The sequence below is a fragment of the Fukomys damarensis genome, unplaced genomic scaffold (assembly GCF_012274545.1).
Source record: "Fukomys damarensis isolate Sample0158 unplaced genomic scaffold, DMR_v1.0_HiC HiC_scaffold_5, whole genome shotgun sequence".
Lineage (NCBI taxonomy): Eukaryota > Metazoa > Chordata > Mammalia > Rodentia > Bathyergidae > Fukomys > Fukomys damarensis.
Genome location: NW_022900917.1, coordinates 16785844 through 16810079, shown reverse-complemented (window position 1 = coordinate 16810079; position 24236 = coordinate 16785844). Strand labels below are relative to the sequence as shown.

Genomic DNA, 24236 nt, shown 5'->3' with positions numbered 1-24236 from the left:
ACATTCCCCTCAGTGGCTATTACAAACATTTTCCATCTCCTCAAAGTGATGAGAGGGCTCAGTATTTCCAGTTGACAGGAGTAATAAATGCTATGGAAGGAAGAACTGTTCTAGTTGCTTCCCAACTCCTTAATCAAGGCTTCTGCTTTGTATAAGTCAGAAAATAAAATACTGTGCAAAAACTGGATTAAGATGTGTGATCCCTTAAAGTCTCTTTCCTAATTTGAGGGCATTTTGCCTTTTTAAAAAATTTACCCTTAATCACTAAGATCTTCACTTTAACCAGAATAGTACTCTTCAATATACTAAGACAATTATTTCTGTAAAATTTTTTTTCTCCAGCCCTTTTTAAAAATTTTAATTCTGAGACAAGGTCTTACTAAGTTGCTCAGGCTGAGCTCAAACTTGCAGTTTTCCAGTCTTAACCCCTCAGACTGCTGGGATTACAGGCCTGGGTCACTATGCACAGTTTGAACAAGCTTTTTTTAATGTCTCCTACCCTGTTATTTTCTATTTTATTAAAAGCCAGCTCCACAAACCCAGTCTCCTCTCTGTATGGGTCAGCTTTCTGTTGCTAGGACAAAATACCTGTCATACACAACTTAAGAGGGAAAGAGCTTATCTTGGCTCAAAATTTCAGAGGTTTCAGTCCGTGGTCAGCTAGCTCCAAGGCAGAAACATCATGGTGGAAGGGCAAAGACGAGGATAGCTGCTCACCTCGTGGCAGAGGGAAAGAGACGAAGAGGAAGGGGTCAGGGACCAGATTCCCAAGGTCATGCCCACATGACCCACCCAGAAGTGTAACTTACTAATCTCCCAAGTGTCTCTCAAACCAATCAAGATTAATCACCACATTCTACTGCTCTTCTATCAATTAATCATACATGCTATCCTTAAGATGAATATTCTTGACACTTTTCATCATTCTTTAACTTCCCATTCCTATAAAATAAAAATTGAGATTTTTGCAATCTTTCAAGGTTTCTAATATCTGACCTAAATCTACCTTTCCATTTCATCTCCCATATTTTTGCAAATTAACCACCACAGCCTTGAAGAACTCTACTTCCTTGCCACCCAGCATACCTTCTGCTTTCCCAGTGAATAAGGTGGATGTAGACACACTATAATGTTTTTATGAGCCTGCCTTTCTCCTGGATGGCACTCAGCAGTAGCATTCACCCTGTTTTTTTGTTTTTACTTCACAAAGACACTCAAACTTCCACAACTGCTTCAGCAAGCAGCAAGAAGCCTGGAATAAGTGTGTTCACAGTGAGGGGAAGTATTTCAGAGGGATTAATGGCAATATGTCTTTTACTGCAATAAATGTCTAAAATTTAAACATTCAGATGTAAATTTTGATCACAACTCCTATGTCAATACCACGTTTTTGTTTCCCCATTCATCTGCTGATGGACATTTGGGTTGCTTCCACATTCTGGCTGGTGTGAACATGAGTACACAAGTATCTGTCTGAGTAAATGATCTCACTTCTTTGGTAAATACCCAGGAATATAAGTACTGGGTCATATGGTCATCTTATGATTAACGGTTTTTGAGGAACTATCATATTGCTTTCCATTGTAACAGCACCATTTTACAGTCCCACTAGCAGCACTCAAAGAAGAGCTCCAATTTCTCTATATCCTTATTAACATTTGTTATTTTGTTTTGATAATAGCCATGGGAATGGGTAATATTTCACTGCTGCTGTGATTTGCATTTCTCTAATGATTAGTGATAGCAACTTTTCGTGTGCTTATTAGCTGTCTATCTTTGGAGAAACCTCTATTCATGAAGTTTGTAGTGTTGTTTTTTGTTGAGTTGTTCATTATACATTCTGGGTATTAATCCTTATTAAATATAAAAATATATGTTCTCTCATTTGATGGGCTTTCACTGTAATAGTGTTCTTTGATTCACAAAAGGTTTTATTTTTTATTAGTATGTGTTTGCATCACATAATGATTACATTCCTTGTGGTGAGTTGGTACATGTACATAACACATCTTAATTGTTTTATTCATCCCTTCTGCCTCCCTCTCCTCCATCTGTTGATCCTCTTCCCATTTGAACAAAATCTCTCTCCCTTCTTCCTATTATCTTTTATTTTGCTCATTATTTATATTTTGTGTTTCTTATATAAGAAAAATGAAGCAGTGTTTTTTTCCTATTAAGTTTATTGGTATATTTAAGGTATACAACGCAGTAACGTTCATCGTTGGGATCTTGTTCTTTTACATGACGTATCTTGGTTCTTATTTTTTCCCCATTCCCCTGCCCTCCCTTCACCCCCTCCACACTTCCCCATTTACAAAGAATTTGTTTCCATTTTTTCCTTTTCTTATATGTTTTCTTTTTCCTTCTTTACTTTCTCCTACCCTTCCCACTTCCCCTACTCCTTTAGACCTTTGCTTCCTATTTCACATTATTAAATTATACAGTTTGAACCTTATTCATACTTTGAGTTTTTCACACCAGATAAACTATCCAGTATTTACATGTGTATCCTATTTATTTCACTTAAGAGTATGACCTCAATGTGCATCCATTTAGCTATAAATGTCTCTAGTTTCTGGTTGTATGGCTGAGTAGTATGCCATTTTATAGAAAAACCACATCTTCTTTATCCAGTCTCCAGTTGATGGGGAATTGGGCTGTTTCCAAGTTTTAGTTATTACAAACTATGCCGCTATAAACATGGATGTGCATATACAGCTGTGGTATGATTCTTTTAATTCTTTGCAAAGATACCCAGCAGAGGGATAGCTGGGTCAAATGGGACCTCTAATCCTAGTTTTCTGAGGTACCCCCATATTGAGTTCAGTGGTTGCACCAGTCTGAACTCCCACCAACAACAGAGAAGGGTTTCGTTCTCCCAACAGCCTCACCAACATCTGTTATTGGTTGATTTCTTGATAGCAGCCATTCTTTGTGGGGTGAGGTGGAATCTCATTGTTGTTTTCATCTGAATCTCTCAAGTGACCAGTGATATTGAAAATTTTTTCATATATTTACTTGCTGTTTTTCCATGTTTGAGAAATGTCTGTTCATTTCAGATGCCCATTTTTGAATTGGGTCTTTATATTTGGGGTCTGGTTTTTTTAGTGAAACAAAGTAGTATTTAATCCCATGTATCTGATTTATTTCACTTAACACTATGGTTTCAAGGTGAAGCCATTTTCCTACAAATCATTCAAGTTTATCCTTCTTTAAGGCAGAGTGGTACTCTATTGCGAGTAAATATCACATTTTCTTTAATGCAATGTAACCTGATTTATCTTTTTTGTTGTTACTATGTTGTTGGTGCCATATCCAAAAAAATCTCACTGCCAAATCCAAAATCATGAAGATTTACAGTAAGTCCCCGATTTACAAATGAGTTCCGTTCATGGAGACAATCATAAATTGGATTCATTCATAATCTTCATAAAGTGAATACTGGACAGTAAAGAGAGTATCAGACAGTATGTCTGTGAATCTTAAACAGTACACCTATGAAAGTTTGCAACTCAAATGTTTGTAAGTTGGGGACTTACGCTACTGTGTTTTCCAAAAATTTTGTAGCTTTAGTTCTTTTTTGTTTTGTTTTGTTTTTATACATTTTATTTTGTCCCATTCCACGCCTTAAGCCTACCTCCTCCCTATGTACAAAAGCTTTGTTTCCATTACATTTATATATTTGGTCCATCAGTAATTTTCTTTTGGTACTGGGGATCGAACTCGGGCCCTTTTGCTTGCAGAGCAAGCGGGAAACCACTGAGCTAAATCCTCGGCCCCCATTCAGTAAATTTTTGTAAACAGAGGAAGGCAATTTAATTTTTGTCAAGTGAATGTTAGTTTCGCCAGTACAATTTGTTAGAAATTTTTGCTCCAGTGAATAGTGCTATTACTTCGAATGCTGAATGCTGTCAAGAGTCCATGTGTTCAAGGCTCAGTAGTCCCAAGGGTAGTGATACTGAGAAGTGGCAGAATATTTTCGAGGTGGAGTTTAGTGGGGGATTCTTAGGTCATTTGGGGTGCACCCACAAAGGCAACTGTGGGACCTGGGGCATCTTCTCTCTCTTTTGTTTCCTGGCCAGGAGATGAGCAATCTGTTCTACTACTCATTGCCTGTCACTTCCATCCAGTACCTTCCCCTTGAGGCCTAAAAATGATGAGTCTGCCTCATCATGGACTGGAATCTCTAAAACCATAAGCCCAGATAAAGCTTTTCTCTTTGTAAGTTAACTGCCTCAGTTATATCTTCTTTTCCCTTAGTTAACTATTTGAGAGTCCTTTAGGAGCCCCATATAAATTTTAGCATGAATTGTTCTACTTTTACATAGTATTGTTAGAATTTTGATAGAGATTACAATGAAACTATGGAGTGTTTTGGGCAGGATTAATATCTCAACAATATTAAGTATTCCAATTCATCAATAGATATCTATGTACTGTTTAATTTTTCAGCTACATTTTGCAATGTGTATAAATCTTTCACCTTTTAGTTAAGAATATTCCTAAGTATTTCATTCTATCTGATGCTTTTGTACATGGACAGTGTGTGTGTGCATTCCAAACTGAGGTCAAAAACTTCAACTTCTGTTCACACCCTTCAAAGGCTACTACTACCACACAGAAGCCCTACGCTTGCCTGGGGAGACCACATGGCCTGGCCAACCTTCGGCACAACTGCTAGAGACATGAGCAGTAATTTTAGAAAGACCATTCAGCTGCTTTAGTCAAGCTGTCCAGGTGAGTGCAGTCACTTGAAAATCCCCAGGTGAGACCAGCAGAAGAACCTCTTACCTGAACCTGAACAAACTATTACTGTACAAAATGGTGAGCAAATCAAAGTTATTGTTTTAAGTCATTAAGTTTGGGGGTGGTAGCAAAGACTATCTGATCAGAATTAAATCATTCTATTTAGTATTTCTTAACTATGATAATTTATTCAGTACTTGTAGCTCACTTATTTCAAACTATTTCCCAGAGGCCATTAAGAGTTATTCCAACTAAGATAGAGTTCTTTGATGCTAAATATTCTACATTATTAATCGCAGTCATGAATGATTTAAAGTTCAAATGTCAGCATCCTAAATAATTAATAATTTTAAAAAAGTAGTTTACAATGATATCTTACTAGAACTAAAGAAACAGATTCTGTTTTTACAGAATCTTACTTTGTCATTGAAAACAGTAAACAGATTTCACAGTTAATGTTTTCAAGCTAATTTGTAAATCACACTGCTAATATTTGCCAACAAATACTACTAAATTTATAGAGGACAGGTTTAAAAAATTTTTAATTATCTTGTTATAAAATTTAGAAGAAAAAATTATGAGAAAAGCACTTAAAAATACAAAGCATTTAGCAACACGGTGTCTAAGCAACATGGCTTAATATTAAAATTTATAAATAATATGTATCTAAAATATTATTAATAATGCATCTATGAATAAATTATAATTTTACTTAGAAAGAAATCTTCCAGAATGCTATACAAATATAACAGATTATTTAAAACTTTATTATATAAAGCAATATTTAAACCACAGAAGTTTTACTTCATTAATGATTAATTTGAAGATTTTATTCTTTCAAGTTCTGGATATAATTGCTTTAAGAAACATTATCTGTACTCTCTTCATTCTTTAAAGAAAATATTGAGCAGGGAAGAAAAGTATCAAGAGAAAATGTAACAAAGCAATAAGGCCCAATTTTACACTAAAGTTTGTAAGTTATCTAGGACTACTCTTTCTGACATACCAAGTGGAAATAACACTTAAGTAGAAACGAATTCAGTTAACTTTCAAAGTTGAATCAAATTTCTCACTGTTTATATCATAAACATCTTTGCATCATTTATAGTAGCCAAGTTTACTGTCAAAGTATCTTATATTTGCATTATTAAGAATCTCTTTTGAAATAGTTGTCATTTTAGTTTTAAGGAGTCCTAAAGCTTTAAATACAAGCTATGATTTATTCAATCATAGGAAACTATTCATATTTATATTTCAGGTACATTTCTGCAAGCAAACTATTTTCACTAACGCATATATATGGCTAAATATTCAATGTTAACAGTCTAAAGTTTTATATGCACACAGTTCATACTTACGGACAAAGCGTCTTGAAGTGATGATAAAATACAGGAGAAAACATAAATACAAGAATTGAAATGTACTTACAAAGTCAAAGTCTCCATCTTGAGGAACTTTCCAGTTATCAGGAAAAACATTTTTGGACATAGGGAAGGGCTCATGCACATTCTGATTACAGTTTTCATGACTCTTATTCTTGAAATCCTGCTTATCAAAGTAGTCCATGAAAGACGGTCTTTGTACTTGTGGTGAAGTTGTGTTTCCTTAGGTAAACAAAGAACATAAGGTGGGTATAAGCTCTTATAGTTAAAGAAGGATGATTTTTATTGAAGTGTGGTTTTTTATTGAGCCATATAAATTTGTACTGGTCAGATTCAAGGTCAACAAGTCAATTCATGAAGAACAAAGTAAAATAAAAACATGAGTGAAAAAAAGGTATCCAGACCAAATAAAAATTAAACCATTAATCAGGCAAAGATATAAAATATTCTTGTAGAAATATTTCAGAACTTTAGCACAACTTCTATCATAATTTTATTAAAAATCTTTCTTTAGGTGCATTTGAAATTTGCCAAACTTTAGCACAACTTCTATCCTAATTTTATTAAAAAAATCATTCAGGTGCATTTGAAATTTGCCAAAGAAAATAAATTTTTAAAACCCAAGTGTTTTTGGTGCTCTTTTTACATTTAAGTCTGCATTGTTATTGTAATTACATATTTTCATCTGTAAGAAATTATAAAGACTTACCCAGGTTCCTCTTATATCTATTTCATTGCTTTCTTAGTCTTTCTAGTTGACTCCTTTGGCACATGGACTTTCATAGCTTTGTCACATTTATATCCTTATCCTCAAAGTTAATTCTGAAGCTTAGATCTTGCTCGTAAGTTCTAAAGCTAACATTGCAACTGCCTGCTAATGTTATTACTTAGTCTGAGGTGAGTCTGGGTTACCAGTTAGTTTTCCAGTTCTGAAACTTAACACAAAGATCTTTCCCTTCAAACCTGCAACTCCTACATTCTCCACCTCTTCCAAGGTCAACACTATTTACTCAATCCCCAAAGTAATATAGTTAAGATTTAACTCAGATGCCTCTCTTCTTATATCAAACAGATCATTATGTGTTTTAAATTCTACTTCTCAATAGAATTGTTTAAAGCTAAACTTTTTCTTTTTATGATCAATTGTCTTAGTTTTTAATCATTTGTTGCCTATGCCTCCAAATCCAGTTTTGATTTTATACTGTGAACTTAGTGATATTTCAAATACAAATCAAGCCACATCATTCTTCTGCTTAGATTTTTACAATGACTCCATATTTTTTCTTGAGCCGTTAAACTGGAAAATAAACTTGGAATAACAGAGTTTTAATCTAGTGGCTAAGATTTTGATCAATATTTTCTAAATTGGACTCATTCCAGACCTAGGGCTCCAAATAAATGTTCCAGAGACTAACAGAAGGCATTTCCCATACAATTCTTCAGATAGAAAGTAAGCCACCTTCTTGAAAACTTCTTCACTGGTGTATGGGCAATTGAAATTTGTGTAATTTACATTCATATTATTGATAAATTTCTCTTTCATATATTTGTTTATAAAATGTTGGAAGACAGAGGAAATTACTTCTGTGTTGACTATTTTTCAGATGAAACAGTCCTGGTTTCTTTCACATGACATGTTTTTCAAACTAGTCACCATATTATTTACTAGTCATCACCATACCTAATTGATTGGGTGGTTTTTAAAACAATAGTAGAATACATGTAACATGAAATATACCCAAAAGATTGAAAGCAGAATCATGAAGAGATATTTGTACACTCATGTTCAGCACAATGTTATTCACGATGAGTAAAACATGGAAGCTACCCAACTGCCCATGAACAGAATGGATGGACAAAATGTGAGGAAGGAAATTCTGAGACACACTACATTATGGATGAACTTTGAGGATATTACAGTAAGTGATGTGCACCAGTCACAGATAGGCAGATACTGCATGATTCCATTTTTATGAGGTACTTAGAAGGTTGTCAAAATGAAAAAGATAGAAGTGAAATGGTGGTTGCTAGGAGCCAGGGGAATAGAAAATGGGAAGTTAGTAAAGTGTGTCAGTTTTACAAGACAGAAGCATTATGGAGATAGACAGTGGTGATGGTGGCACATTATGTATTTAATACTACTAAACTGTACATTTAACATGGTTAAAGACGGTATATTTCAATTGATGAAATTACATAAATTTAACCCTTTCAGACAGTAGGAAACAGGGAGGCAGACCTTTAGGAGATTGGAGGAGGGGATGATGGAAAGTGTGCAATGTTAAGTATTATTTAGTGTCCAATCTTCAGAGATCCTTTTAGCTTGTAAATATAGGTCTCTACCTATTAAACAATAACTCTCCATTCTCCCTCCTCTCAGCCTCTAAAATCTACCATTTCATTCTGTTTTCACGAGTCTCACTTAGTCTAGATACTTCATATAAGGGGAATAATTACAGTACTTGGGCATGTGTGTGTTTACTAAACCCAGGGCCTTTGCATACATCTCATGCCCTTATTTTACTTGTTTCTTTTAGAAGACAGGTCTTGCTAAGCTACTAAGCTGCCCAGGATGGGCTTGAATTTTTTATCTTCCTGCCTCAGCCTCCTAGACTAGGAGTATTTGCCTTTTTTTCCCCCCTTCCCCATCATGACTGGCTTATTTCACTTAACATAATACCAGAATTCCCTTACTTTTCCAGGCTAAATAATATTCTATCAAATGTATTATACCACTTTTTGTCCACTCATTTGTTAATGGTTGCTTCCATCTTTTAGCTATTTGAAATCATGTTGCTATGATCATGGATATACAAATATCTCCTAGAAACACTAGTGATTATGTGTTTTTAACTATTGTTTCTCTATTCATGTACAATTCCATATTTGCAGGTGATCTCATTCTTAATACATACACAGGAACCTTTTCAAATTTTTCTTGTGGTCATTTTGATGGATGCATTTAATTGTTGATCAAGTGAATCATTATGATATACTATAAATGTGACTAATATTATTAGTAAAAGTAATATGTTTATTTTTATTTTTTTCAGCCTGTGGATCATATCTTTCAAATATGTTTGTCTCTACCTTTCATTAAACTGTAAGTTCCCTAATGCAGGAACACAAATCATTTTCCTAAATAATTTCACAAACAGATAATCCTATTTATGAGTATTTTTTACTATCTACCCAGATGTTCAATAGGTATCAAAGTGAGGAGGAGCTATGAAATACTACATATTTTTTTGTCATTATTATTTTTTTCCCATTTAGTTTATTGGTATATTTAAAGCAAACAATACAGTTACATTTATCATTGAGATCTTGTACCTTTATATGATATGTCTTGGTTCTTGTTTTTTACCTGTACCCCTGGCCTCACTTCACCCCTTTCTCATTATTATTTTTTTCCCATTTAGTTTATTGGTATATTTAAAGCAAACAATACAGTTACATTTATCATTGAGATCTTGTACCTTTATATGATATGTCTTGGTTCTTGTTTTTTACCTGTACCCCTGGCCTCACTTCACCCCTTTCTCATTATTATTTTTTAATCAGTGGAGGCTACTAATATTTCATTATTATTAACCTTGCACTGGTGATAATATACTTGAGAAATTATTGTGACTATTATAAATATTAGAATAATCCCAGTGGAGTCAGGAAGAATCTAACACTATTCGGACTATACCAACTAATAGAAAAATAGAAAGAGACTGAATATAACTGTCTCTCTAAGGACACAGTCTTTAATTACAGCTGTTCAGCTGTTGAAAATAAATGTGTTAAAATAGCTAGAACCCAAATTGTACCCACTGAAAACATACTGAGATATCTCACCAAAATTAGAATAGGGGCAAGGCATGTAGTTTATTAGTAGAACACTTGTCGAACATGTGCATGGTCTTGGGTTTGATCTCTAGCACCAAGAAAGAAAGGGAAGGAGAGATTAGAATGGTATAAAATATCAATAAGTCTGTTAAACCCTCAGAACTTAGAACACTCTCATTCCACATACAAAACAAGAAATTCCTTAGGAACAGGTATAAAGATAATGGCCAAAGCTGCCTATAGATTTCTGGCTAGAACAGACTCTACTGATATGTCCAAATAAACACACACACGCACGCGTGTGTGATGTTACATATTTTAATGATTGATAAATATGTTTAAAGACTTCGTGTTTATGTTGTTCATCTTTACTTTGTTCCCCAAAAATCCCAGGAAGCAAAAAAGGAAAGAAGGGAGGGAGGAAGGGAAGAAAAAAGGATGGGAGAGAGGAACTGTTTAATCTGACAAGGTTAACAGGTTACCAATATTTGGATGGAACACATAACATTCCATTAACCTTTTCAACAGATTTCAAGTACCCTTGATTTGTTTCTGGGCCTCATTATTACATGACATATTTCTCTATCTTCAGAATTGAAATCTGGTTCCTATGGCAACCTCTTATTACAAAATACGTCTAGAAATTTAACTTTCATTATTCTCTACTTTTGTCCCATTTTATGAGAGTAAGGAAAATGAAACAAACCCACATATACACATTCAAGTATAGCTAAACTTACACAAAGTTTATATAAAATACTTGAGTATATCAAGACATAAAAGAGGAAATGGGAGATAATCCCCTAAGGGAAATCTTTGCTCAATATTCTTTTCTTTTTTTTTAATTCTGAGGGGTCAAAACCGGGGTTACTGCACATGCTAGGGACATGCTCTACCAGAGTTCATACCCAGCCCAAGAAGAGTTAAGTCTGTAATGAAATTACATATTTAATTGTATTCTAAATTCTAATTTTTATCAGAAAGTCTTAAACTGGTGACACACATAAAGATATCTGAAAACTTTAATGTTTAGTATAATAAGTGTTATTAATGTTATATAGGGAAGTCATATTCAGAGAGGAAAGGAAACTTTTTGGGGAGCGAAGTAATGGTTGGGCAAGAAAGAAACTCATTAAGGCCAATGTTACCAACTGTATTTGACAAGTGTATAAAAATGTTTCACTGAAACGTATTTCAGTATTCTTTTAAAAGTACATTCAGTATTTGAAAGTATTTTGCTACAACACACACGTGCATGCACAGAGAGCATTTTCAATCCATTGAATCCATTAAAGAAAACAACACTTCCTGACCAATATCCCTCCCCAAATCTTCCCCCTCTCTCCATCCCAAGCCAGGACCACTGTTCTCACTATTTTTCCTTCCACCCAGTATTAGCTTCACTACAGAGACTCTGGTTATGATTTTCTGTTTTTTGCTCAAGTAGGAGGTATAAAATTCTTCATCCCAAAGTCTTCACAAATACCATCCAGGGTGTTGTAATGAAATGGTCAGGCGTCTTTTGATAAATCAGTGACTCTTTAACTACTTCATAGCTTTGTATCTGAAAACATTCGCCTAAATCATTATAAGAATAAAGGGAAGACTAACCTTTTCCTACCAAAATATTATTTGCAGACCAATTACTCTAATATTGAATGCAATCGCATATTAAGAGCAATAGCATGCACTGGAAGGAGAAAAACATAAATCTCAAACGTTGCTTTTTTCACTATGGGGAAAAAGTGTGGGAAATATCTTATAAAAACCTTAACAAAAAGTAAGATGGGCTCAGTAGGCATATTCTTTAAAGACATAGGAAGGGAAGGGAATAGGAGTGAAAGAAAGTATTACTTTCTGTCAAGGAGTTAGAGAAATAGAAGCTTGATCAGAGATAAGTAGTGGTAAGAGAAAAGACAGAAGCAGACCAATCCTGGGGTTGAATATAAAAAGGAAAGGCAGTCAACTAGGAAATTTCACTCTTACAATCTTCTGTCCCTGGACCTGCTTTTTAACACTATCCCAATCAGAAGCTTCAAACCTGTTATATAAGCTACCACTACCAGTCAAAGTTTCTCAAAGTGAAAAAGTCACCTAGCTGTGACCACCTATCTGTGGTTTCTCTTTCTCTTAGTAGGGGTGACAAGGTACCTCTCTTGAGGGGTATGAGTGATCATGTCATACAATTCTGGCCAATGATACATAAAATAAGAGATTCTAAGAAAATACTCTTTCTTGATATATATATAGTCAACAACTCTTCTGTTTCTTGCCTTTCCTCCACTCTGAAATGCAGACTTGATGGCTGGAATGCTAGTATTTATTCTGCAAGCAGCAAGATTAATGTACTATAAAGATAGTATCACAAAAAGGTTTTGTAATTACATGAAATTACTCTATCAATGCAGAATACTCTTTCTGAATTTCTTGTTAAGTGAGAGAAGAAAATAAACATTATTTTAACCATGGTTAATTGGGTTTTCTGGTACTGTTAGCCAGATTCATTCAGCCCTTAAGTAGAACATTTCTACACAGAAGAATTTCAGTTTTGCTGCAGGAACATCTCAGTTTGAAACTCTGAAATTCAATATTATACATGGTAGTCTAATTATCACTACATTTCAGATACACTGTAGTTTTAAGGATTTGTATAGGTTGACCTAAAAACCTATAGTAAAATGCCTTGTGAGTTTCTCATTTAGAATTTTAGAAAATAACCATTTTAAAATTAGGAACATTCTTACAGAGCATTAACCAAAATCTAAAAATCAACTTACACAAAAGAAAACAATCTATTCCATTATTTTTTCTTTTTCTGGATGACTCTCTAACAAGATATTAACCAAAATATGCTTATACACAATTTTCTATTCAAATGTATGTGCTTAAATGTCTAAATATTTTCCATTGCTTAATTTAAAACCTAGTACTAACATTTAGAGTATGCCTTTGTTACACACAAAGGAAAGTCTTAATAAGTTTTAAAATATCTAAATGGAATACAGACTGTTTGTTTTGAAAGTAAATGGGCAGGGTAACTACAATGGCAATGACCTATAGTGTTTAACTATATGAAACCCATGCCACATTGTGCAGCTGAGTCTCCAGAAATACAGGTTCACAGAAGTGGGAGAGTCAGAATGTTTCTGACTTGCAATTTACTTAAAACAGAAAAAAAAAAAAAAAAAAAAAAACACAAACCTCAAAAGAGTGAAATACAGGTTCACAGAAGTGGGAGAGTCAGAATGTTTCTGACTTGCAATTTACTAAAAAAAAAAAAAAAAAAAAAAAAAGAAATCCTAAGCCCTTCAATGAGAGAATGAAGCAGATATCTCAAGATAGTAACCACTGTCATAGGTGATTGTGGTTGCTATAGTAAATACTTTTTTAAACCCCAAAACAATAATCACATAAAATCATCAATTTCTTCAGTTGCAGTTACATTTTAACATTAGCTTATGGAAATATATTTTATTTTAATAATAAAATAAATTTCCAAAATTATCTAGTTTTTCAAATTTAGCTCAATTCCTTCAACTTGTTTGTAGAACTATAAATCAATTAGCAATTAAGAACAAAATAACTATGACTCATTCTTTGTCCATGTGATATTTTAAAGAAAAATGTCTGTTTTCCTGTCCCTTCTTTCCTTCTGCAAAACATTTACAAAGATACTAAACTGTGTGGAATATAATGCCTTACAAAATATGCTAGTCAATCCACAACTATTCATTAGCTTTCCTAATTTGTGTATCTTCTACCCAGATGAAAGCTTCATAAAAATTTAACAAAATGTAATTTGTTTGATTTCTAATTTCTCATGACAAATAGGTACAAGATGAAAAAGCAATCATAACTTTAGCACAATATGTGTCAACATCCAAGGTATTTATGATTACCTAATCTGTTTTTTAAAAACATTTTAAAATGTGGATGTTTTACCTCATTAAATAAATATTTGACCTTTAATCTGTTGCTAAGAGTATGATAAATACATATAAAACTAGGAGTTAATACAACAGCTACTGAAAATCAGGCTTTCTTCCTAACTTCAACTGATTACATTTTAAAATAAAAGAGGGTACATACAACATGGAGATTAACAGGCAAGTCACAAGAGATTAAAAATTTAGAGACTACCTGAACAAAGGTTAAAAGGACTGATATTGAGTAGAAAAGGACAAGTCTGAGAAATAATTTAAGAAGTATCCAAGTATATAAGAAGGTTTCTTGTACATAAAATAGTGACCAGCTATTTTCCATCTCTAATGAGGGCAGAAGAGATGAAAACAGGCTTGAGTTAAAAGGACTAATTTCCTCTATAAGTAACAAATTTTAGAATGATTACTGTATGTCTATGGAAATCTTTTCTTCAGAGGTCTTACAAGAGAGAGATTTTCTTTCACACAAGGAAGATTATTTTGATATGTTTGCCTATGCTTTTTGGGAGTAAAAGAAGGTCTACAACCAAAACACACAAACCATGGGTCTCAGCTGGGTCATACTTGATTACCCATCCCCCAGACCCAGGGTGCACAGGAGAGTGGGCCATGTGCAGTGACCAGAGAGAGTTCCAGATCACTGTAGTACACCAGAGCTAGATACTTCACACTTCTACAGAGGAAAATGAAGGTTATCTAACTGCCTAGAAGTGCTATGGATATTTGCACAGAACTGCAAGAAGGACCTATTCACTCTTAATATCTGTATTCCTATGTCTTGGGCAAGATTAACCTTATTAGTTGAAGAGGTATATAATAATTTTTCTGGAAGAATGGTGAGCTCTATGGTGGAGCATAAAAATAATCTTCCTGTTATGGTTTACAACTAGGTTATCCCCCAAAGGCCTCATGTGTTCAGAGCTGGGGCTTTTGGAGGACAACTGGGTCATGGAGGAGATATAATCATTGGTAAATTCATCCACTGGTAAGTTCAGGGAGTGAGTGTGCTGTTGGGAGGTAGGAGTCTGGTCAGAAAAGTTGGGTCACTGCAGGCAGGACTTAAAAGGTTATATCTCCTTCATGGCTTTTCCCTTCACTCTCTGCTATATGGCTGCCATGAGGTGAACAGTTTTCCTCCATAGCAGGCACTTCCACCATGCCAATTCTGTATTTGAGCCTGACAATCATGAACTGAAACTACTGTTACTAGGACACAATTTCTAAAACCCACAATTTAAAGGAGAAGAAATTTATTTTAGCCTAGTTTCAGTTCGCAGTCACTTTACTGTTACTAGGACACAATTTCTAAAACCCACAATTTAAAGGAGAGGAAATTTATTTTAGCCTAAAGTGACTGCGACAGATATTGGTGTCAAGAGTAGGGTTGTGGTTGTGACCATGTAGTTAAGAAGCTTTGACAATGGTTTGTGAGGAGGTTGGAAAATTTTGGTGATGTTAGCTAGAGAAAACCTAGAATATCATAAACTGAATTTGATGGTCAGATTTCAAAAGACCAGAATAGTGAAAGAAATGCAGATGATAAAGTCGAGGTTTAGGAAGTTTCAGTTGAGAACAAGTTGTCTACTGGCAGTTGGGCTACAGGTCATTTGGGGTTGACCTGGCAGAAATTTTGTCATCATTTTGCCCCATCCTAAGACTCTGGGAAGGACTGAGATTAAGGGTGGTAGACTAATTAGTCTGCTTAAGGAAACTTCAAGGTAGCCTAAGAACATTCAGGCTATAGCATGGGTACTGCTTGATGGCTCCAGTCAGGTTTATAGTGAGAAACAGGAGCAAAAAGCTCATTTTAAAAGTTTTCGGTTCTGCTGCAAAGAAAGCACGTGCAAAATTGGAGTGAAGGAAATCATAGTTGCTAAAACTATTAGCACTAAAAAGAAGCCAATTATTCTATATAAGGACAGTAGGTAAGATGTCTTGACAGCATGTGAGGAATAAGCAAGACCTTATCCTTTGTAGGTTCAAGGGTGCAAAAATGAAAGACTTTACTATGAGCAAAGAGCCCAGGACACCCTGCTCAAGAAAGGCCACCTAGGGAATTTGGTTCACAGTGATCAACCATCCAGACACACAGAGGCCTCTGCAGACATGATCCAAGGGGTCCCAACTACTGTGTAATCTCACAGCAGAACTTGGCATCATCCTCATGGTATTTATTATTCAGCCCTGCAGAACACAAGAGTTGTAAGACCAAGGAGGATTTTACCCAGATTTCAATGGAAGCCCTGGGAGGCCAAGAAGTATATCCTGAGAAGGCAATGTATGAGGCTGTGAAAGTGAAACAAAATGCAATGGAGACTTCAAGAAGTTGAAGAAACCAGGAATATCAAGAAAAGCTATGCAAAATGAGCAAAACTGCCCTGCCCCAAAGAGGCCATGAGAGTTGTAACTGGCATTGGTACAAGGGGTGGAACTACTTAAGCCTTTTCTAGCTTGTATCTCACCAAAACTTGCCCCAGATGCTATAGGGTTTAATGTTTTCCCCGTTGGGTTTTGGTCTTGTTTTGGACTCGTTCCTTTCTATCCCCGTATTTCTTCCTTTTGGAATGAGAATGTTTACATTAAGGCATTGTATGAAGTAGAGTTTAATTTTCATGATGTTTACAGGGGCTCAACGCTAAGAGTTTGCCTTGGGTCTCAAAGTTAACCTTGGACTTGGACTTTTCAGCAAGGATTAAACTGTTAGGAGTCTGGCAATTCTTAAGAGTATATTTTGCATAAGGAAATAAGCGTAAGTATTTTTAGGGCCAAGAGTGGAATGTTAAGGTTCAGAACCATTAAGTCCCTCAAAGGCCTTCTGTGTTCAATGGTCTGGTTTTTGGAAGGTCTTGGATCTTGGGGATGCCATACTTGTGGGTGGATTCATCTGCTGATGAGTTCAGTGACTAAGTGTGTTGTTCAGAGATGAGGTGTGGTCAGGAGGTAGGTTACTGGGAACATGCCCTGGACCCAGCTCCTCCCTTCATACTCTGTTTCTTGGCAACCATAATGTGAGCAGACCATTCCCCAATGCTGTTTCTATAGTTGAACCTGCAAACTATGGACTGAAATTTTTGCAACTGTGAGTCAAGATAAATTTCTCCTTCTTTAAATTGTGGATGTTAGGTATTGTGTCTCAGCAATGAGAAAGTAACCTAAACATTTCCTACACATTCTCTACCCTTACCAAATAGTTCTTGGGATTGAACATTACTTCTTTAATGATTTACTCCTTTGGTTCAAGAAAATTAATTTCAGGAACATTAAATATTATTAGGCAATTTATGTCTATGTATCTAATTCTTTTCTGAAACAGGTTTTGAGAAAAAGAAGACAGGAAAGGATACAAGAGAAACACGAGAAAAAACAAGAAGACTAAGCAAAGAATGGGACATAGAAATTATGTGCTCAGTGCAAAATAACTCACACAATTTTTTCTGAGGACATTAAGTAAAACTAAGGAGCAAAGATATCTAACAGTTAATCTTCCCTTCTTGGTATCTCTCTTATTATCCATTTCCAGAACAAACTAAAAATATAAAGCAGAACCTCATTTGCTTTCTTTTACTAATTAAGTAAAACCATGTGTATTTATTATTCAAAATAAACTAAGACGTTTTCTTAAGATCACTATTTTAGACATATAAAAATACTTAAAATATGTATTCAATTAAAATTAACCTAATATTTAACAATTGATAAACAGTTATGAATGGTTAATGTAAATAATACAAAACCTTAACCTGACCTTTACTTCCTCACCCACCCTTAATACAACAATAGTCTGCATCTACTTCCGTATTTAGCTCTTGCCTCTGTTCAGCAAGCTCTAGCGTGTTTCCATCCTTTTAAAATATTCAGGTAAATTCTAAATATAAGATTCCAGAAGAGTTCTTACCCCTGAAATGACAGTGAAGCTGTTGTTTTCTAGTTTTAAAAATGTGGTATCAATCCTAGCTGCACTTCAGAAGCACCTATAGAGTTTTTTGGCTTTTTAAAACAGAGATGTCCAGGCCTTTTTCTAGCCTACAGAACCAGCATCTCCGAAGGGTAGTTGTTATGGTGCATACTATGTGATGTTAGTGGGTTAGACCCAAGAGCAGAGTTTATTTTATAAATGAAGTCCACTGCTCCAGCCTGTGAAAGTCTACTGAGATTATGATTTTATCTTGGAATGTATTTTTATTTGGCCCTACTTCCTGTCATTTACGATCCTAATGGATTTTCATCCTATAGCTTCAACTATTATAAAAAATGTTGAGTGATCTAGGGCTGAGCTCTAGGCTCTACAACACACAATGAGGAAACTCCTGATTGAAAACAATTTATTACTTAACACTGTGGTTAATGAAAACTTAGTAACCCCCGTTACCTGCCTCCAGTGAGTCTTCATACTGTATAGGATGGAAAGCTAAATACAACATTTCTCAAAACTCTTTCCAACTAGATCTCTGGTGAATGAGCTCTTTTTATAACAGGGAGAGTAAAAAGTAAGCTAAGGTCATATATTTTAGCAATTTCCTTCTGGTAGGCACAGTCAAGGAGTCCTGAAGTTATTTATAACAGTATTTCAACATCCAATCACCAGTTTTACAGGTTGTGGTAGCATTGGTAGCTAATCCCTGAGTAACAGGGGTGGTGATCTCAATCTGTATTACTTTACTCACTAGTGCCAGTGTCAGCTTCTGGACTGCCACTCCTGATTGCAGCAGTAGCTACAATTCCATACAGTCTCACTTTTGCAGTGTTGTGGAGGTCACTCACACACTGGCTCAGCAGTGAGCAAAAATAAAGCCTCTCCCCTGGCATGGGAAGCAGGTCTGAACAAAGCCCAGGGTTCTCCAAGTATTCTACCTTCCCAACTTGTTGACAGGACATTGGTAGGGTGTGTAGATCAAAATGACTCTGTTCATTACCCATCATATTAAAAGCATCCTTCCAGATGCTTTATGGATATAGACAAATGTACATCACTGCAACTCAGGAAAGATTAAACAGCCCATAATTAATAAGTGCCCTTTTCACTAAACAATATCATCTGTTCAAAAGTATTAATTAAATTAGTGAATATGTTAAATATTCCATTATGTATTGAGACTAAGGCAGGAATAATCAGATAACTACATACAGAGGCATTTATGATACAGTGTATAAAACGCCACAAAAGCATGAGGGACATTGGGAGCACATGAGTAGGACCCATCCCTAACCTGAGGTCAGCAAAGAAAGGACATTTTATCCTGAGTGGATAAATGTGAATTAGGGAAGTAGGACTTCAAACAGAAGGACTGGGACAGTGAAAATGTTCAAAGGTAAGAAAGAGCTCTACAAGAAGTGAAGAGCTGAGGAAATAATGAGACATGAGAGCAGGAAGCTAAGCAGGAACCAGAGTATATATTAGCTTTTAACCATGTTGGGCTCTGGTCTAAGAATAACTGGAAGCAACTATAATGCCAGAGCAGAAGAGAGATGTGTTGCCATGGGTGCCTTCCTCATCACTGAGAAACAATACTTGATATCCATAACTTAAAGGTTTATTTTGGCTCATGGTTTGTAGAGGTTTTGGTCCTTAGACAGCAGGATCCAAGGCAGAGGAAAGTTGCTCAGAGCATGGCAGACAGGAAGCAGAGTAAAGGGAGGAATTATGAGGGGAGAAAAATCCTGCTGGCCACACCCCACGTAACTCACCTCTTCTGACCTGGCCCCACCTCCTAAGAGCAAGCCAGCCATAAGCCCTATCATCCAGTCACCTTCCAAAAGCTCGACTACGTTGGGGACCAACACAGAAGGCAAGGGATCCTTTAGGAAGTCTTACAAGTTAGAGAATATGAAGAAGACCTGCACTAGGAAATATAGTAGATGGTAAGAATAGGACAAAGATATTTAGCAGGAAGAGCTGATGAGACTTCATATTAACTCAATAAGGAAGTAAAGAGATTAAAAATGACTCAGATTTTCTTATTCCGAGCTTCATGTTTAAAATATGCATATAACTTTGACAGTTTCTCATGATGATTTTTTTTTTCTATGAAGTAGGAAGAAAGGTCATCCACTAACACTGAGAGGGAAGCTGGCAGGAGGACAGTTAGTAAAGGTCTAAAGTAGTCACTCTGTAGAATGAGAAAGAGCTGAGCAGAGAAATACAGGTCGACAGCGAAGTTCTGAGGGCTCAAATAGGCTGAAGGTCTTCAACTGGTGGCCCTTATCTACACAGATTTTAGACTTTTCTCCAGTTCCACTCAGTAGGCAGTGTGAAGATGCAATGAAGATAGAAAAATTAAGCCAATCATAGTTTTTCAGGAGTAGCAAAAAAGAAAGACACTTGGGAAGAAGTAAGGATATGAGTAAGACAGTAAGTGAAAGTGATGAAACATAGTCTCAACATAAATAGAGAAGTAGAAAGTGGGTGTGCTAATAAAAAAGAAAACATCAAAGGTCTACAGAGCTCCAATGACAGTATTTTCCAAACACTTTCTTAGACATCAATTACACAGGATGTTAGCCTCTAATGTGCTCCTCATTGAAAGCTTTCATGGCCAAACAAGTTAAGGAAAGCCTGGGTAATATAACTTTTAAGCAGATTTCCTTCCTGTGCTACTTGTAGGGCATTTAAAAGGCTAATATATTACTGTAGGTCTCTAATGATTTACCTTCAGATAAATATGCATTTTCCAAACACTTTGGATTATTGTATGGTATCTATCTATATTTATCAGAGAATCTCACTAAATGAGTATCCTAAAGAATGAACTTTTAGAAAATCTGATCTGTGAAATGAAAGGTACTAATAGTAGAACACTTGAAAAGAAAGTGGTATATTATTAGATAGTAGCTTACTAAGGCAAAGTGTTTACATGAAAGTTCTCTTAGCTCTTAGAGTCATAAACCCTTAATCCAACTACAATGTCAACACTTTGAAAAACAGTTGACTCTAACTAAAATGTAATAAGTATTCATTCATGAAACCAACATTGCAGGAACATCTACTATTATGTGGTATAAGAGATTTACATAGTATTCTGACCACGACAAACTGCATGATTTATTTGGGGAAACAACACACATACACACACACACACACACACACAAATACATATGCACGTGTGCATGACGTGCTTGGAGATTATGGCTCTTCCTCACATACCAACAAAGTATAGTTTCTCTTCAGAGGAACTAGAACTACCAATCCAACCACAGTTCTGTAAGGAAAACAAGTCTATTATTTCTAGCTTCATGGTTAAAACTGTAAAGAGAAGGTATAAATATAATTTCAACTAACAAGAATATAGATAAGCAACTCTCTTCAAACTCCAATGAAAAAGAAGATAGAAACAAGAAGCTTCATTGTACAGAGTAACATTTGAGAGACTTCAGAAAACCAAAAATAATATATTACTACAATCTTTTTAGGGAACACATTAACAAATGAGCTCTGACTGATCTGCCATAAACTGAGACCTCGTACTAACTAATTTAAGTTTTCCATAAAAACAAAACTAAAATAATCATATGACTTCAGGGACAGTAAGTCCTCCTTAAAGAACTTCTTCAAATTTGTTACTATTGCTCTACCAACATGACAATCTCTGGAGGTTAACTATTATCACTTGATTAGATTTTGGAGAATATCAAAATCCCACATCATCGAATGATGTCTAACCTATACAAACTTAAAATACATGGAAAGTTGCTCCATGGGATTTAAAACTTACTGGTGCACATCAGATAACTGCAACCATATAAACAACTACCTGCTCAACTTAAAAGTGGGCTTTCAATAAGGTCAAAAATTTATACCTATTTAATTATTTATGATAAAATTATAATGTATATTGATTTCTGTAGTTCTCATAGCTAGAAGTCACTACATAAATTATGTGGAAATCTATAGGGTAATTTTAAAGTTTCTGATAAATCATCAGTCTCTGCCTTGAAATATAATAATCTAACATGAATTAGGTTCCATAGGATTCATTTTTAATCACTGGGTACTTGCTGATGGTTCAATCAAATGACTGCATAGCAGTTGTTTATATAGTTTTGTAGGGAGCTCAGTAGTTCAATAGAAATACAATAAAACACTCAAGATCTTTCTGACTGATCTGTTAAGAATCTTAAAATTTGAGTTTAGAAAACTATCAAACTGCAGAAAAGTAATGCTACATGCAACTGGGGAATATGTTAATTATCTTTTAGAATAGGGTCTTTTTGATCTAAGATCATATGACTTGTATCCTAACACCAGATGGTTTTGGCGACCCTAAGAACATGCTACACAGTTGCATAAGGCATGTTATATATGCCTTTTCTATTCAGAGGTGCAGCTAGAAATTTTAGAAAATACAAGCTCTAGACTTAAAAAGTTCAGGAGACCCACCACTGGTGGAGACAGAAAATTCACACATTCCATCCTTCCTCCAGGATTAACCCCATAATCTGTCCGAATTTCATGCTTCATGACCCTCTCATTTCAAAGTATATAAGCATAATAGGCTAAATACTAGGAAATGTGAACAAAGTAGCAAAAGTGAGCCAAGTAACATGGAGCTATGAGGTAGATTCTCACAAGGTAGCAGCAGCACAGACAGTAGGAAAAACAAAGATGGGCAAAATGAAAAGAGAAACATCAGGAATATCACATCTGGGAGGAAATTCCAACATCCATTTTTCAGTAGCAGCAAATAATTTGAATGCTTATAATTTTCTAGCCTCTATGATAGCAGAAGTCATGTAATTCTCCTTTCCTATCATTTACAATGTTGTGCAAAAACAAAACAAAACAGTCTATTGCTTAAGACTTTGACATTAACTATACAGAACTACAGTAGTGGGGGGGGGTCAGTATGAAGAGAAAACTCATCTGTCTGCCTATCATTGTGAAATCACATGTTCTGCACTGTCAAATGCAATATCTTAAAAAAACATTAGAAAAGAAATGCTAGTCCTTGAAAGGGGCCCTATCTTCACCATTCTGTAAGCAACAGAGACAATGTCTCAATCATCATTTCAGTCCTTGCAGTGCTCCTGGCCTGTGCCTCACTCATGATAACGAGCAATAAACCTGCATGGAACCAAATCTTCTCTATGAACATCCCCATCTCTTAACCCTTTTTTCCTAGTGGTCCCCCCGCTGCCATCTTAGCTTTCATTTCTTCACGTAGCTTATAGTTCTCTGTCTCTGCGGTCTGATAATTTAGACAACATGAAATAATATAACATTGCATTTATTGGAACAGAACTTTGTTTACTTTTTTAATTGGAAAAGAAAATGTTAGGAACATTATCTTCTCTCTAAAATACTTTACAATTAAATTATGGGTTAGTAGCTTCAACAGAAAAAAGTTCCATAACCCTAAGTTAAAGATGTATTGCTTTGTGACATAAGAAATAAGATTATATAACGCTGACTTCTGCCATACTTTTTTTTTCTGTCAAAGCCAAGAAACAAAATGTTCCATAATTGGCTCTAAAACACAACACAAACTATACTGATTTTTACGTAAGCACACTTCCAAAATAGAAAACTAATAGTGGGAAAAAGACACATACGTTTCATAGTTCCATCTTCTTCCTCCTCATCCTCACTGTTTATAACCATGGTCCCCAAGTCAGATTCTAGCATTGTGCTGTTATGTTCAATCATAGTCTGGGCCCCTTCACTCATTGTGCTTGTGGCCCGCATTGTGCTTACACTTTCTGAACTAGTCTTCACCATGGTGTGAGAATCCAGCTCATCTTCATCCTGCAAGCAAAACACCACAGTGAAGAAAGACTTCCCTCACACCATCAGACCTCTTAATTTTTAACAAGGGTATGCATATATTTTTAATAATGATAAAATATTATTGCTATTAATTTTAATATAAGCACACATACAAATGTTACCACAAGAGCCAAAATTATCCAAAATAGTCTAAAGCTTTAGGTAATTGAAGCTTAAGCTGTAGAAACTGATGGAACAGAAGGTTGCTAGGTGCTTTTGAAGTAAGGGTCAAGATAGATACATTATTAATAAATATAGTATATGGTGACAAAAAAGAATACATTTAAGATACCTCTATGAATGTAAAATATCTAGTACCTGCTTTATAATACATAGTAGGGACCGTGCTTTATCAGAGCTACATTTAATGATATTACTCTAGAATGTTCTCTTTCCAGATGATGATTAAGAGGCTAATAGAAAAATTGGTGCCAGGTACCACAGCAGCAACAGAACTTGGCTGTTGTCTGGATATTATTCTTTTTTTGGTTTTTTTTTTTAATGGAATGTGTTGAATGTCTATAATTTTGTTCAGATGACTGCAGAACCTGGAAAAGCTGCTGCTGCTAT

General features: G+C 35.2%; 1 protein-coding gene across 3 annotated transcripts in view; it reads right to left on the bottom strand.

Annotated features, from left to right (window-relative positions):
- The window catches only part of Stk3 (serine/threonine kinase 3), a 336937-nt gene that overhangs the window by 59591 nt on the left and 253110 nt on the right, over nt 1–24236 (bottom strand). For all 3 annotated transcript variants that reach the window (XR_004515711.1, XM_010619566.1, XM_010619567.2), the window contains 2 exons: nt 23453–23645; nt 6175–6350 (listed from right to left, as the gene is read on the bottom strand). Coding sequence is in view for 2 of the 3 variants with exons in the window: in XM_010619566.1 (XP_010617868.1) it covers nt 6175–6350; nt 23453–23645 (369 nt within the window). In the remaining variant the exon portion in view is untranslated. The remainder of the gene's footprint in view (nt 1–6174; nt 6351–23452; nt 23646–24236) is intronic.